This window comes from Pundamilia nyererei, unplaced genomic scaffold, assembly GCF_000239375.1.
Source record: "Pundamilia nyererei isolate P.nyererei 1_Seehausen unplaced genomic scaffold, PunNye1.0 scaffold00044, whole genome shotgun sequence".
NCBI classification, from domain to species: domain Eukaryota; kingdom Metazoa; phylum Chordata; class Actinopteri; order Cichliformes; family Cichlidae; genus Pundamilia; species Pundamilia nyererei.
The window spans coordinates 663,483-679,550 of NW_005187445.1; the positions used below are offsets into that span (position 1 = coordinate 663,483).

The 16,068-nt window shown below is 40.0% G+C and overlaps 1 protein-coding gene across 2 annotated transcripts in view; it reads right to left on the reverse strand.

The window, feature by feature from the left end:
* uckl1a (uridine-cytidine kinase 1-like 1a) overlaps positions 1-15,946 on the reverse strand; it is a 21,509-nt gene extending 5,563 nt beyond the window's left edge. The window contains exons 1-14 of one of the 2 annotated variants that reach the window (XM_005731617.1): positions 15,866-15,946; positions 11,365-11,552; positions 11,053-11,159; positions 7,166-7,336; positions 6,855-6,926; positions 6,528-6,717; positions 6,365-6,426; positions 5,297-5,313; positions 4,992-5,090; positions 4,818-4,911; positions 2,621-2,683; positions 2,398-2,520; positions 2,065-2,172; positions 1,658-1,814 (exon numbers count right to left, since the gene is read on the reverse strand). In XM_005731617.1, coding sequence (XP_005731674.1) covers positions 1,658-1,814; positions 2,065-2,172; positions 2,398-2,520; positions 2,621-2,683; positions 4,818-4,911; positions 4,992-5,090; positions 5,297-5,313; positions 6,365-6,426; positions 6,528-6,717; positions 6,855-6,926; positions 7,166-7,336; positions 11,053-11,159; positions 11,365-11,552; positions 15,866-15,885 — 1,471 coding nt within the window. In that variant the 5' untranslated portion in view covers positions 15,886-15,946. Of the gene's footprint in view, positions 1-1,657; positions 1,815-2,064; positions 2,173-2,397; positions 2,521-2,620; positions 2,684-4,817; positions 4,912-4,991; positions 5,091-5,296; positions 5,314-6,364; positions 6,427-6,527; positions 6,718-6,854; positions 6,927-7,165; positions 7,337-11,052; positions 11,160-11,364; positions 11,553-14,404; positions 14,688-15,865 lie in introns of those variants that run through there. The other variant, XM_005731616.1, reaches the window with a different exon arrangement.
* Between the last annotated feature and the right edge of the window lie 122 nt (positions 15,947-16,068).

Genomic DNA, 16,068 nt, shown 5'->3' on the forward strand with positions numbered 1-16,068 from the left:
GTGATATATTATGACACCATCATGCTGCCTAGTAACCGCCTACCCACGGGCTTTAATGACCCATTTTGAGCATATAAAAACATCAACTACCCCTATTTTTTGTCTCAGTGTGATTAAAAATATCGGTTTGCATAAACACACAGACATAATACTCTATGTATATAAATACATATGAAGTTGCACTATTTGATTGAACCTTATTATGCAGCCCCAAGACTTGCTTCTTTCAAACTATACACATTTGACCCATAGTTCATAACGAGTCTAAATTGATAAGTAGAGATTTATGTTACATCTGCAGATTTGACTGAATGTTCACAACTACTAGCCTGCACAAGACTATCTGTTTTTTCCCCGGTAACTATAACATTTATAAACTTGTGCATTTCCCTGTTTGCATTTTCTTGCATGTGCTTTGACCTTAGAGGCCGCCATATGTTTTAATTCTTGTTCTTTCTCATTGAAAGAAAAAGTGCAGACCAAATTGTTCTTTAACTTCCCTTTTTTATTTAACAGCTAAACAATATCGCCTCTGCAACTCTTTTGGACTCACCGTAGTCAAGCGTTTGGTCCTCGGCAAAGCTGAACCGAGACACTCCTGATTTTGGCTAAGCTGAATGGTGGGATCTCCAATATGTCCACATTCGGCACTGCTGTCCCTAACTGCATTTTCACACATGAACTTCAAATAGCATTGCTACGATCAGGCTGTGATCAGGTTTCCACAGCTATCTTTTCTGATGTGCATGCTTCAGGAAATAGTCAGCTTCAAACACACTGTCACTACTAGAAATACTCTGTGTGGATTAGGTGGGGTGCTGCCAGGATGGCGCAACTGGAGGCAGGACAAAGGATGACCACTCATTAGCAGCAAATGTACTAGACGATTAGCTACACCATTCACACATTGGTGCAATCTGATACCAAATGGATCCTGTACTAGGGAGCAGGCAGATTAAAGACCGGCTAAAATGCAATGTGAGTGCATCGGACATTTGTGTTAACACTTGTCCCTTTATCAGGTAAGTGTGAGAAAAGTTCAGGACTGCAATGCCTTTAAGCAAATGAGTTTTATGAGATTTCAGGTGTAATCTTATACTTCCTATACCTGCAAAAAATTTTGTGCCATCACGTCTAGTACACCTCAAAAAACAGCTGCAGTATTTTCACTTGTATTCTCTGCAGGACAAGTTACATAATCACATGTAAGTATTTCTGTTTGTAAAGCTACGAGTGGGCCATCTGATGTTCACGTTGCTCACTCACTCAGTAGTGACAGAAAGAGAGGTTTGCTTCAAATCTAACATGACACAATCATAATATTACAAACTGCTGGTACAAGAAATTAAATTTGTCAACTAGAGAAACAGATGCTTATTATCTTTTTGTCTGCTGCTTTTTATTTCCTGCACAAAGCTAAAATCATGAACCCAACACCTGCACGCTGAAGGCGGTGTGGTAAGCTAATGAAGATTTATGAACTTGCATTAAATTTTTATTTTTATACGTCAGCTATAATTCAAAAGTTTTCTCCTGCTGACTCCAAACTGTAAAAAAAAAATACTTCAGGTAAAATGTGTGCACAGGTAGGAACACAGGCCATCTGAATTTACAAGACAGTACGTGAAAGAATGAAAAGATGCATGGAAGTGCTTACCGATACCAGGAATTACATGTAAAAAATCATCCAGGCCCTTGTCCACAGCAGTGGTGATGATTTTGACCTTTGGGAAGGCATAGGCCACAGAGTGCACCCCGAGCTCTGCCATCAGCAGCGACACCAACATGATCTTATTCTCCTGCACCTCATGATCCTGCTCAGTCACACACATCACAGCAACAACAGTTAGTGGCTTCTTGATCACTTTAAGAAGCTCAGTAAGTGGAAAGGATACATTTGAGGGTTTCCTTGCAGGAATAATACAACTCAAACTGCACCAGAGAAAAAGAATAACATCTACTCAATGCCCACACAGATGGGTAATAAAACACATGTGACTGCCCAAGAGGAGAGGGTCCCTACTGCTGCCTTACTGCAGGGTAATGATGCTAATTTCCACCCACCAATAGGACTCGAACTGCCATCATGGCAGCAGCGCCGGTGGAGACTGTGCTGTCCATTAGGATGACATGATCTTCACTGATGTCTTTGGGCAGACGCAGGTAATGCAGCTGGTGAGGCCAGAGAGGAGGAGACCAGTTACCATGGTTACAAAAGCAGGAAGGGTAGTTACCACGGAGACACACATCATGTGGAAGGGAAAAAAAATTAAAAAACAATCAAAACATTTTCATCTTTTGTTTGATGTGATTTTTGAGACACACCCAGGAGCGCGTGAAGTCTGGAAAGCAAAGCACGCACATGGATTTGATGGTAAATGACTCATGTTTTTCTACCTCTGGCTCGCCTGAGTCGAGGTTGGTCTGGATGAGGATCTTGCCGATGCGGACGTCCTTGCACACGGCCCTCAGGGCGGGCTCCATGGTCTCTCCTGCACGCAGGATCGACACACCGGTGATCTGAGGAGACGAGGCAGCAGAGCGAGCATGATGACAGAAACCCTGAGGTCATATTCGACTGGAAGCTAGCAAGACCTTGTAAAACAAGAACATCACTTACCCCTTTACCGTTGTAACTGCAGCCCTCGTAATCATGGCCCTGTGGGGTCTGAACTGAACACGGCTGCAAAGGCAGAAGAAGAAATGATGTTTTATTACACACCAAACACCCCACAAACAAACACACCGACATAAAAAAGTGGCACTAAAGAAAAAATACACAAATATAAACCTGATCTTTAACACAAACACTACATTTGCACAAGAGTTCTCAGATTTATTTATTTATTTATTTTTTGCTGTAATGAGTATCATAGTGACGTATTTAGTTTCTTTTTCAGTAGGTAATCCCTATGAATCAAAAGCTCAAGCTTCACACACTCAGTGTAAGGCAGTTTTCTTTTTTTTTCGTCACTCTGTGTGATGGCAGTGAAAACAGAAATCCCTGACATGGTCATCTCATGCACACAGCTCTAACTAGCAAGAAGCTTTGGTCCGCCCAGAAGCCACGCCCACCTGATATAAAATATTTTGTTCACAAGGGGCAGCCAAGAGAGAGTAGCTTTGAAGATTTGAGCTGCACCTAGGCTCTTCAATCCCTTAAAAATAAGTTTATTTTTAAAATGTGAATTATGCAAAGCTACTCCTCAGAAATCCAAATATAAAAACCTGGAGGTGCAAATGGGCATAATGGGGCCACTTCAAGTTCTATCATATTTCTGTGTTGCTTTCCTTGCCAAAAAAAAGAAAAAAGGAGAAAAAAAAAGAAAATCCCCAGTGAAATTAATTGTTACTGTTTTATGTGACTGAGGAGAAGCTAATAATATCAGCTCATTATGCAGAAAGGTAAAGTCAGCAGATTTAGAATGTGAAGTCTGAAACATGCCCTCTGGATAATATGACTAACATGCATGAGCTAACTGTGAAGGGGGCTCTAATGAGGTGCTTTACTCAGTAAGCCTAACAAGTTTTATTACAAGAGTTCGCATCAAAAAGGGCAGCTTTTCATTCCTCAATTCAACATTAATAGTGTTCACTTAGCTTTAACACAAGTACATTTTCAGAGAAATACAGAGAAATAATTATATGTTCTGTTAAGTGGTTTTGGTTGTTAACCGCTAGGCAAACAGTAGAAGGTATGAGGATGAAAAAAGTGAAAACAGGGTTGTCTGCAGTTCAGTGAATCAAAGATGTAATAAAAAAAAATCTTAAGAAAGAAAAATAATCGCAAAAAGCTTTACAGCTGTTTTGTCATGATAGAATATGAAGATGAAGTGGTTTTCATACACAGTATGTGGAACATAACGCTATAGTTACAGACAAAACTTCTTATTTGCATGACAGTGACAGGCATCACTGAAATTTGGGAGCCGACAGGGTTCACCGTGGCTTATTTTACTTTTTTAATTGATACAGCCGACTTACGAAACATGAAATGTAAAATTCAGATTATGTTTTAATAACCTACTTAGTTTGACTATTTAAAGGAACACATGTATTGCACTTTCATACATCCAGCAGGCACATTGCAACTTTGTTGTTGTTGCTGTGTTTGTGTCCATTGAAGGGTGCAAAAAACTGCAGTTCCTTTAGTGACCACTTGAGGCTGGGTGCAAAACGAGTAAATCCCCATACACTCCCATTTTAAATTGTCCAACTTTACAGCTTTAAAAAAAGCTTTTTGGGCTCTACGGATAGTTTTGACTCTTCCAAAAACTCTGAGACAGGTGAGTTTTTTATAAGTCACCCACCAGGATGATTGAGTAAAAGATGTGGCTGCGCTGATTTACAGGCAGCCAAACGGTACCTGTCAGACTCATCACAACACTTCGCTTCACTGTGTGTGCCGTTGGTGACTTTTGGAGCATTTTGATTGATAACCTGACTAATGTTATGGCTTGCTGTGTAGTCAAGAACATCCCAGTAGTTTGTTATTCAGTTTTGGTGAGTGTATTTAGGATTAATTATCTGGTATGTTGTTTCTCAAGCCCTTTTATCCATGCAAGGTAACTTGTGGATCTAAAAAAAACCCAACATGGTGGGGGCCAAAACGCTAATGTTAAAGCTTCAAAATGCAGTCAGCTTGAAACCAAAACTATGAATTAAAATATGAGAAACTCAAGAGATTTGGAGGGAATTAATTACTGCTTTTTTGTTTGTTTTGTTTGTTTTAATCACTATGAGCAACTCTTTTCATGCAAGGGTAATCATATTAATAAAAAGTAATGATTCTAGATATTCAAACCAAGATTACTCACCTGAGATGGTAGAAATGTTAGAGCATGCTCTATGAGAAGCCGCATTAACCTCTTTGAGTAGAAGATAAACTCGTCTCGGCTGGTTTCTTTGTTCCTGCGGCGGAGGGAATCAAAACGTTTTTAAATTTCAAATTATAGGACTGCAGGAAGGACATCATGATCACATGTCACTACCTGATGATGGTGTGCAGGCCCCTGACCTGCGGCGTACTCTCGAGGACACTGAGCGTCTGGGGCAACGGCTGCGTCTGCTGGGCAGAGGCCAGGAGTGCCCTGAGACAAAGCAGATCAGATCAAAAGGTTTAACTTTGTTAGTCCGACACACTATCAGAGAAAAGAGATTCTGAGGCGGCAGGGAGTTTTCAGAGAGGGCAGATGGGGCACAGTGTGGAAGCCATAGAGGACACAGTTTGAATATAAAATTTCCAATTACAATAAGCCGACCAAAGTCACAGAAGTGAAAATATGTATCAGCATACCTGACACTGAGTTCACGCTGCATAAAGGGAGGACAGAGAGAGACGATAAATGAAAATAATAGTAGAGGAAAAAATAATGTTTCAGAAGATAAGGATGGTGATGCTGTTTTTCCTATTTAAAAAAAACCCCTTTTAATATCCTGCCCTGACACTGCTAATGCAGCAAAAGCACACTTGGATAGAAAAACCAAAATGAAACACTTTCAGTCCTGGATCGGCCTCCCCACAGCCGGGACCTCAACACAGAACAAAACAAAAGGCTGCTAAAATCCAATGAAGAGTTTTGAACGTCCCTCAAGAAGCTTGGAAAACTATTCCCAAAGAAAAAGCTTCAGGAGTTCAAGCTGTGCTCAAGAATAAAGGTGGTCACACCAAATATTTTGCACGTGCATGCATTAGAACTGTACAAACTCTATTTCTGCCTTATATACTGTATGTTTGCATGTTTCAATAAATCACTGCAGCTCTTTCGCATTTAAACACAAAAAAAATGAGGGACGGCTCAAGACTTTGGCAGAGTCCTGTATGATTTTAGTTGGTTTCCTCCTGTCTTTGCATTTTGATAACTAAAATCGACATTCACATCTAGTCTTTGTTTTTCGTTTTAGTTACTGAGTACATTTCTTCCTAATTATTTTTTTAATTGAATAGATAATTTATTAAAACAGCAGGGCACTGAGGATTTTATCATATGTGACTCAAACACATATACTGCTTTTACTGGTTTCAGGATGAGCCACATTCGACTGATTCAGCATGCTCATCACAATAAAGGAACATGTCATCCACTACAACTGCAGGACTTTTCACTGGCTTTTGAACAACAGTAGAGGTCACATGGCTACACACATAACACTTGTAAAATCAACAAATCTCAGGTTTTGTGTTTTTAATTCAGTTTGCTGGCAATATTTTTCAAAGTTAAAGGGTTAAAAATGTGAAAGCTTGCTCGATGTATTTTCTTCTGATGCCACTTATCCCACAAAGAATTGGAAGTCTGCATGTTTCAGCCTTCAGACACATGGTGGCACCATGCTCTCAAGTATACGGAGCGATTTGGTGACTCACCTCCTCCAGCTGGCTGTGAACATGCTGGACAATCAGATCAATGGCCACCATATTCCCACCACCTTGGAGGGAACAAAAAGCCGAGAACAGCCAGTGTTAACAAATATGTCCAAACGTTTTAGTTTAGGTGGTCTTTAGGAAAGACGAGGCCTGTCTGACTCACCTCTTGGTACAACAATATCTGCCAGCCTCATGGTTGGTTCGATGTACTGCTCAAAGGCTGGTTTCACAAACTTGTTGTATTGCTTGATTACGCCTTCAATGTCCCGTCCACGCACTGTGATGTCTCTGCGGAGCCGGCGGACGAGCCGAATGTCTGAGTCTGCGTCCACAAAGATTTTCATATCCAGGAGCTGCAGGTGCGAAGAGCCAACAGTTCAATAATGCTCATTTCAGCCAAGCAGCTGCACAAACAATTCCTGGTGATGATTAGTCTGCTTCACTCAAGAATTCTTCAAAAGAAAGGAAATAAAAGAATGCACTGTCTTACCTGAAGAAGCTCTTTGTCTGCAAAGGACATAATTCCTTCAAAAATGATCACACTGGCACCGTACACATTTTTCTGCAAGAAGAGGAGGGAAAGTCGAGTCTTTAAAGAAAAAAGCAGTCGTTTGAGCTTTTATAAGATTAAAGGTGCAGTGTGTCACTTTGACACATAGTTTTTAAAAATTTAAATTTCATTTAAGTTTAATACATTTTCAGCTTTGAATGCTGCCTCTACACTGGGGTTCTTTCTGGTCCATCTCATCTTTGGCATAATCAACACTGAGGTTCCTTTAAAGCAATAAAAACCAAACTCACCCAGTCTTTATGTCTCATGTGTGTGGTGAAATCATACACCGGGATCTTCACACTCTTGCCCTGCTTCAGTTTTCTCAGGGTGGAAACCAGCAGCTCAAAGTCAAATGCTCCCGGGTGGTCAAAGTTGTAGTCGTTCTTTGCAGCCAGAGCCTGCTCCTCGGGGGATAAAACCTGAAAGACACAAAATAAAGATGAATTTCAGAGGATCTTCCTCATTAACTTGATTAACTATTTAAAGATTTTAAATGAGGGTTTATTTTATCATTTAGATCAGCTTATTACCACAAATATGAACCATTAAACTCCTGGGCTGAAAATGCAGTTTTATTATAATGCTAACAACTGCACTTCTTCTAATGGCCAATGACTTCTTTAGGCTCTGCAAACAAGTCAGTCCTCATAGACTCCAAAGTTAAAATACGGAACTTAACAGAATTCAAATAATGTTTTAACTCTGGCACAAAACACAGCTTTGTTGTTTTAAGTTAATGTACCCATTTGTGACAAGTGTAGTGAGGGTGAATTTTTCAAAAACTGACCCGTTTATCCTTTGCTAACGCCTAAAGTTAGGAACGTGGACCATCTGACTGAGACTTCATTTCAGCTCAGCCAGTCACTGAGATGGACGTCTCAATTGCATTGGTGCCTTCTTATTAATGCAATTATCTGACAAAAACTACAGATTGCTGTGTTGTTAATTGTAACAGCAGATTTTCTTCTGTGAAGTTGTGTTATTACTTTTAGATTATATTATTAATTAGCTGATACCTTTGTCTGTGAATGCAGAAGAGAGAAGTAAGACTTCAGCATACCTGATTTTGTCTTAATTTACTGATCCCGCTAAACATTGGACGTCGGATAGACGTTCAGATCTATATTGGGTCCGTTGGTCAACAACTAGTTCTGGACAACTACACACAACCAAACTAGGTCTACAATTTGGACGTCCAACCATGACCCAGCTTGGACGTCAACATTTGAACTTTGGACTTCATCTGGACGTCTATGATAGATGCAGGAAATTTATATGATTAATAAATGTAAAGGTAATAATAAAGGTGTAAACAAAAATCAACTGGTAGCCTATCCTCCTGACTACCAGCAATGCAAATGTGTCCTCTGTAGAGCACCTTTCTAAACCTGAATATCTCCCATGCACTGCATACTACAGAATTGCCTCCTTTTGGTATCTACAGAGGACATTTAGGGCTTTCCAATGATACCAAATGTGAAGGGGTGGGAACTTTAGTTTTTTCATTAAGGAACATGGCGGCCATCGCTGCAAGCACATTTTATGGGAAGAAGAAAAGTAAGTGCATAAAACTTCTTATTGAGCAATTTTTAGCTATAAATGTTGTTAACATATTTTAAATAAGTCTCTTAATAACACGTTAAAACATAGTATGCTTAATTCTAACTTCATTTTAGTATAGTATTGAAGTGTTTAAAAAATGTCCACAAGATGGTCTAAGAAAAACAAAAGGTTTGTCCATGTGCCAAGTCCACTGGCAATTGCTAAGTACACTACAAACATAGGTGACGTGGACCTTGTTGCCGAATGTTGAGTTTCTACAGGATGGTCTCTCGCACTCAGAAATTGACAGTATGTGCAGTTCTCTACTTTTTGATCTGGCAATCACCAACTCATGGCTTCAGTATAGCAGTGACTTGCAGTTTTGGGGGAAGAAACCACTACAGTTACTTGAGTTCAAACTTCTCCTTGGTGAAGAGTTGAAGCAAATATTTGCCATCAAAGTTCATTTTTACATGTTTTGCCTTCCAATGTCCTCTGCAGTGGACATGTGATATCTAAAAAATGTAAACTTTTTTTTTCCCCAAAAAATTATTTCAGTCTTCTAATTACCTTACAAACATTGGGGGATTTAAATTTTTTTTTGATTGGACAACATTTTTTTTCCTGGTAGTCAGGAGGCTATAGAAAACATGTCCTCCACCCTCTGGACACACGGGACTAAAAAGCCTTAAGATGCAACGAAAAAAAACGGCGTGTAAAATGTGTCTAAGTTTGACGTTGAAAAGTGGTCCACAATGACCACATCGGGACTACAAATAGACTGTACACGAAGGTCCTATGGACATCAACACTACATGTTCAGTAGATGTAGAAAAAAAAGACGTTGCCTGTCATTACAAAACAACTCCTTCAGTGGCCCAAAATTGGTGCCGGATTAGCTCAATTACCATTTGGAAAGTTAGTGGTAATTAACATTTTCTATGTATTTTATTTACGAAATAAACTAACTAACTACAATTTTTCTTTTACTGATCTTTTAAACTCTACAAGACAACAAACATTTGCAGTTTGTAAAATGTTGGACTCTATCAACAAAAGATGAAATTATACTTTTGATACATCTTCTTGGCTAAACCACATTTTAAGATGTTAAACCTGATAACAGTTTATGTGATTTATTCAAAATGATTGGTTCGTGTCTCTGTGATGGTGATGAATATTTTTTTTATTATGTGGTTCTGAACACTGGGACAGAAAACATAAATATTAACATTTCTCTTTGTAATTTACTAATTTAAGATTTATTTATGTGACAAATTTAATTGAGATCAAGAGTTCCTTTGCAGCAGAGCAAATAGTTACACTCTTTCACTCAAAAAAACACCCACAATGCACAAAAATAATTGGAAACATGAGCAAGATTTAAAGTCTTATAGAGGACTGAACATCTCTGCTTATGAGTGTGCGGCTTACAAGAAAAAAGTTGGTCTGAGGAACTTGTTATGACTCTCTATCTGTAATGATTATGTTTTCCCAACTGATCTCAACTAAAGAAGTTGAGTCTATGAAAACAAACACAGATCACAGATCAGTGGGTGCTTTCTGGACTGTTGACTGTGTAACTCACAGCTGGTGAGAGCCGTAGCTGTCTGCAGTAATGAATAGCACGTGACGCTGTGGTAGAGCGCATCCAGTGGTTTATAGCATTAGCGACAGCATGAACCTACAGGATAGGTCCATAATCCTATGTAGACAGTATGGTGGATCGTATGATGACTTGTTTTGGCTTGAGCATCAAATGGGAACTTTCTGTGTTTGAACAAGATGAAGGACAATCTACTGTCTAAACAAAATATGCAATGTTTCTGCACTGTATCAGTTACATGCCAGTTTAGAGCATGGATGGAAATTTTCAATTAATCTGACAGCTTTTCTGAAGATTTAACAAACAGCCTAATATGTTGGTTTCCTGCTGGGACTCAAATTGATTACCTCTACCAAGAAAGTTATGCGATTGGCTCTGTTTGTTGTCAGGATTACACAAAAAGTTCTAAAACAAATTTACATGAAAATTTTACTAGTGGTGTGGCTTAGTTTCACCTAGAAATATGGATTCAGGGTTTTGTTAATGAGACTTCTTTACATATATTAAAATAAAAAGTGTGAGATATACTTTTGGATCCAGAAACTCAATTCACAAAGGCTGTGGAGGGAATTTTTAGTCTTGGTGGAAACCTCAAACTCTTTCTTGTTTAGTATACACTGGGTGATTTAAATGAAGTTTAATTGATGTTCTTACAGTGCATTTTGTTCCAGGTTCCGCCTAAACAGAAATATGTTACTCCATTGTTCTCTGTTCCTTTTCCCCTGCAGGTCTCTGTAGGTTCATTTTCACTGCTGCGGCACATGAATAGTCTGTCATTCGAAGGCTGTAATTTTAAGGCAAAACCACAACCTCTTATTAAATCAAGTGACAGCAGTACAGTGATTACTTCGAGTCTGTGATGGAAAAGCTCCTAAGATTACCGAAAGATTTTCTCTGCACATAGATCATTTCTTCCTTTAACAAGCCAACAGATAATCTGTAATAATTACCAAATCGATAAAGACAAAAAACACAAACAGGCATCACCTTGTAGAAAGAATCCATCGACAGTAGCACAACCCACGGCACATCCAGGGCCTCAATGATCTTATTGGCTACGGTGGTCTTCCCTGAGGCGCTGCCCCCACACAGCCCTGCAGATCCACACAGCATTTCAAAGGCCCATTATTTGTGTTTTTCAGAGTGTGTCTAATGCTGTCTGCTGGTATGCATGTGTGATAGCACTAAAATGTTTATGGGTATAATATGAGAGAATAGGACATTAAGGACAGCTTCTGCAGCTCAAAGCCACGACTTGGCAGTCTGGAGGACAAACAACATCATCAGTGAGTGTCGTACCAATGACAAAGGCCTCTTTTGACTGAGCGCCGTGCTCGTCATACCAGGGCGGGCGGCCAGCGGTGTAGATGGTGCGTGTGCCTGTGCGGAGCAGAGGAGGCTCTGTTTTACTCAGCGAGGTAGCGCTCTTCCTGCGAGGGGCCCCAGCCGAGGGCAGGAGGCGGTCCAACGAGTCCTCCCCGCTCCCACTGCAAAAACAGCAAACAGCAGGGCAGGTCACAGCCTGAACAAACGATCCATGGAAGGAACAGGAAGGAAACTGTCACAGCTAGGCCTATGGAGTTATTATAGCAAATGATGTCGTCTGTGTTCTCTGATTTCTAATGCAAATGTATATTTATTTTGAAAATACTTACTGGGCTTTTCTGCATGATGCAGCTAATTTACAGTCACACACAGTGCTAACACTAACATCACTAACACGTATTTTTTTGTGCTTATGGTCTTAAGAGTTAAAGGTTAGCTAAAACTTATGGCGTCTTCAATAGAGATAGATGGATTGAATTGATTTGGTCTGTATCTTTTGACTTATTTAAGCTAGCTTACTAAGACTTAATGTAGTAAATAGAGGACATCTTGGGCTTTCCATGATATCTCATGTTTTTGGGTGGCCTCTCTTAGCTCCAAAGAGGAAGGAAATCACAAAAAAAGTTAAAGTTCCTCAGTTCTCAGGAGGATATATTAACTAATTGTACAGAAGCAACTCAAATTTATGCTTGAATAGAAATGCAGCTGGCCACATATACACATACATGTACATTCATACCTACGCATTCATAGGAATACAAACAAACACAAATTAAATTATACATTTATACATATTAAAGTTAATTAGTTCTTTTCTTCCAATAATTCTGAATTTAGAAAGCATTAAATCTGTACCATAGCCAACCATCCTTAAAACATCCTGTTTAAATATTTTACTAAAAATGTTGAGCTCATGGTCAAAAACAACAACAGCAAGACACAATTTCTAGAATGCCAACACCTGCTGTGCAAGCAGAAAAGAATTTTGTCCCTTTACGCAAACACATTACTGTTTATGAGCTCTGCTGTTGATCACAGAGGATGTAAAATCTCATATCCACATCCAGTTTTTCTGTAATAGCAGTTTAAGGACATCTGCTGCACTTTTGACTGCATGACATTTTGGCACAACTTAAAAAAAATACAACTTTCATTACAATACAAATCAAGAACATTTAAAAATGTAACCCAGAACTTTTCTGTCTATCTGAGCACTCTAAGCACTTCATACAACATGCCTCATTCACCCGTTCTTTTCTATGTAAGTGCTTTCTATCTAACGTTCTCACACATTCATACTCAGACTGATCAGAGAGGAACTTGGGGTTAGTATCTTGCCCAAGGACTGGAGGAGAGTGGATTCTCACATTGCAAGAAATCACAGCTTTTCTTTGTATACGGCTACAGTAAATGTGAAGTTTAGACTATTCCTCATATATAACAAGACATATTAAAGTGAGAGGGTCTTGTGGCTCTGGGGTGTTTTGCTGGTAGGTTTTTTAGGTTTGCTTTGACTAAAATTTCACTGTTGTGACTGTTCACCTTTATTCTTTGAGGAAAATCTCTATCCTGATGAGAAGGAGCTCTTTCAGTACTAAGATGATATAAATCATATGCTCTGAGATTTACAGGAACCACATTTAAACATAAGTGAGCGTTTCTGGGAGACTTTACACTGACAGTTTGTGCCACCATAATTAAGAAGAATGGAGTTTCATCCCTCCAGTGAAGTTCTGAGTCTTCAGGAATTACACATATGAATTTCTAGCATGGTGGTATGAGAACACTTTATTAACATAAAGAGATAGTGGTTTATAGTAATGTATACTTTATTGATCCCCTTGGGGAAATTCTTCTCTGCATCTAACCCATTCTCTCAGTGAAGCAGTGGGCAGCCATTGGGCGCCCGGTGAGTAGTGTGTAGGGACGGTACCTTGCTCAGGGGTACCTCAGGGTAGCCATATTCGAACCCCAACCTTCCAATCATGGGGTCAACACTCTACCTACTGAGCTATCCCTGTCCCTACATAGGATGGAAATTTGCTACTACTGTTGTGCAATTTACAAATACAGAAATAAACATGCTTCAAGAAAGTATACAGCCGATTAATCCACAGTGAATACTGTTCCGGCTCCACCTCAGCAAGCTGAGAGTTTGAAAAGCTAACGTCACTGTACGCTCAAGATAGTGAATGCCAAGTTGATCCATAGGCATTTGTGCACATAGATAAAAAGTGTGCGTGAGGGTGACTGCAGCTTGTAGTATAAAGGCATTGTGAGAGCTCAGTAGGAGTGGAGCTGTACTATTGTTATCGTAACAATGCTATAAACACATGCTGTGATTCTTTCTCTTCACTATTTTAAGTTCTGATACTGTAGCCACAAAACAAAAGCTTTAAGTTACACTGTCATTTCTTTTACGGTTATGGTGCAGTACTGGCATAAAGAATATGAATACTGCTTTACCTATAGTGTAGTAGTAAGACTGCAAGGTAATTTATTAGGTACACGGCAGCTTAGATCACAGTGATTTAGATTAGGCTCACATCACCGTTAACTATGGAACATGGAAAAGTCAGCTTAGCTTTTGCGTCATGCTCTCTGGGGACTCTTTCTGGACTTATACACTCCCACAGGCAATAATTAGAAACTAAATCGGTACCCTGCTTGTTTTGGATGTGATGCACTACTACAGCGCATGCATACTAAATGGGACAAATCTTGAATGGAAGTGAAGACTAATGAGTGTTTTGCATATTCGAGGTCATTATAAATGTGCAGTAATGACACATTTCAAGCAACCCAAATAAACCCAGCTCTCACACCAAATCACTGCAAACTAATCCGGATACGGCACTCCCTCTGACCTGTCAACAACCCCTGGTTGCAGACTATTTATAGCACTCACATACGTATCCACAGTGTGTATGCGAGCTTTGTTGGGGGAAAACCAGCAGGGTGTCTGTGTTGAGAGAAAACAACAGCAGCAACACTGCAGTCAGCCACATCTTACCTGCGGTCAGACCTCAACGACCAGCAGCCGGAGATTCTGGCTCCTGTGCAGTCCAGCAGAGTCATATCTGCTTCGGACGACAACCTGTTACCCTCCAGCTCACCCGTCACTGTGGCAACCTCCCCAAAAACAACAGCAAGCGGCCCTCAGCACTGACCGAGGCCGTGAACGTGTTAATTACAGGTCTATTTCTAGTCTGTTTTCACTTTGTGCATTCACATGTCTGTGAAGCCTTAATCATCTGAAAAATCTGCTCTTCTCTCTGTGTCCTGCTTTCTCTCTCTCTGCGAGAGAGTGAGTGACAGCGTCTAAGAGGATCACTGTAACACTGACAGCAAAGAGCTGCTTGGCTGGTATTAATAGAGCCACCTCTAAATAAAAAGAAGCCATGATGGATGTCTTCTGTTGATCCTTCCTTTCAGTTCACCGACCTGATCAACAGAAACACTAGAAAACCAAATGGGGCAAAATGATTTCTTATGATACACGTCATGTGAGAAAACAGTGAAAACTGTCAGTCTCAGCCCTTACAGAGGGAGTTCGGCTGACCAACAACCCAAAGGACAAAGACAGAAGACAGACAGAAAACTGAAAACTGTAAAAATCACTCGTTATCATTCGTTATCTTCAATATCGCTTCACCATTCTAGTGCTTATGGTGTCTGACCACTGGGTTGAGTTTCGAGTTCTTTAATATTCGTCTTTACGATGAATCTTGTGACACTGAGTCTTTGTTGGCTGTTGTTATTTGATCGTTATTCTTGTTTTTTTTGCGTTTTAATTTGTATTCTGTCCATTATCATGTCACGTGTCCCGGCACAAAGCTCAAATCACCTCAAACTTGTTTCATGAACATGACCATGAGTTCACTGTACTCACAGTCACCAGATCTCAATCTAATAGGGCACCTCTGAGATGTGCTGGGACAGGAGATTTGCATCATGGATGTGCAGCTGACAAATCTGCAACAACTGTCTGGCGTGTAGTACTCTGATTACATTCATAACAGGCTAAAATAAGTTTAACGAGCGCCACCTCAAACTTCTCCAACAGAAAAAATGATTAAGGTATTACTTCCTTGCTAATGTTTGTAATAAAGCTTGAAATGCAGAGGTTTATTTATGATCACAGATTGAACTCGTGACTTCAGAGACTGTGACGCACGACTGTGTCAGCATGCAGCTCAGCGCATTTGATGCACCTTCATCCCCCATCGTGATGATACTGATCAGTTAATAACTAACTAACAGAGACAGGGTTTAACGGAATGGTGTGTAAACATCTGTTTGGTGAAGGAAGGAGGAGGAGAGGAGAAGGGGCGTCAGTGTGGTTAGCGTTATACAGGACGAAGCTGCTGATTGCGGACTATAAAAATGTGAATAAAATAAAATAAACTGCATTAATTATTTCAGGATTCAAAAAAATTCAAACACAGGTAAAAATACTGATAGCATCGTGTACCTGTCCGAGCGGGACGTCATTATTTTTACCGCACTTCGCCTCCGCTGGGATCCTGAGACCTCGGAGCCGGTAGCGGCTGGTTAGAGCCATGGATAATTTCTTCGTAGCTGTGCGGAGGGATTGTGGGTAATGTAGTGTCTTACCCAGGCAAAGGAACTACACACCACTCAGCTCAACAGAGCCTAACGACTCACTTGCAAAAA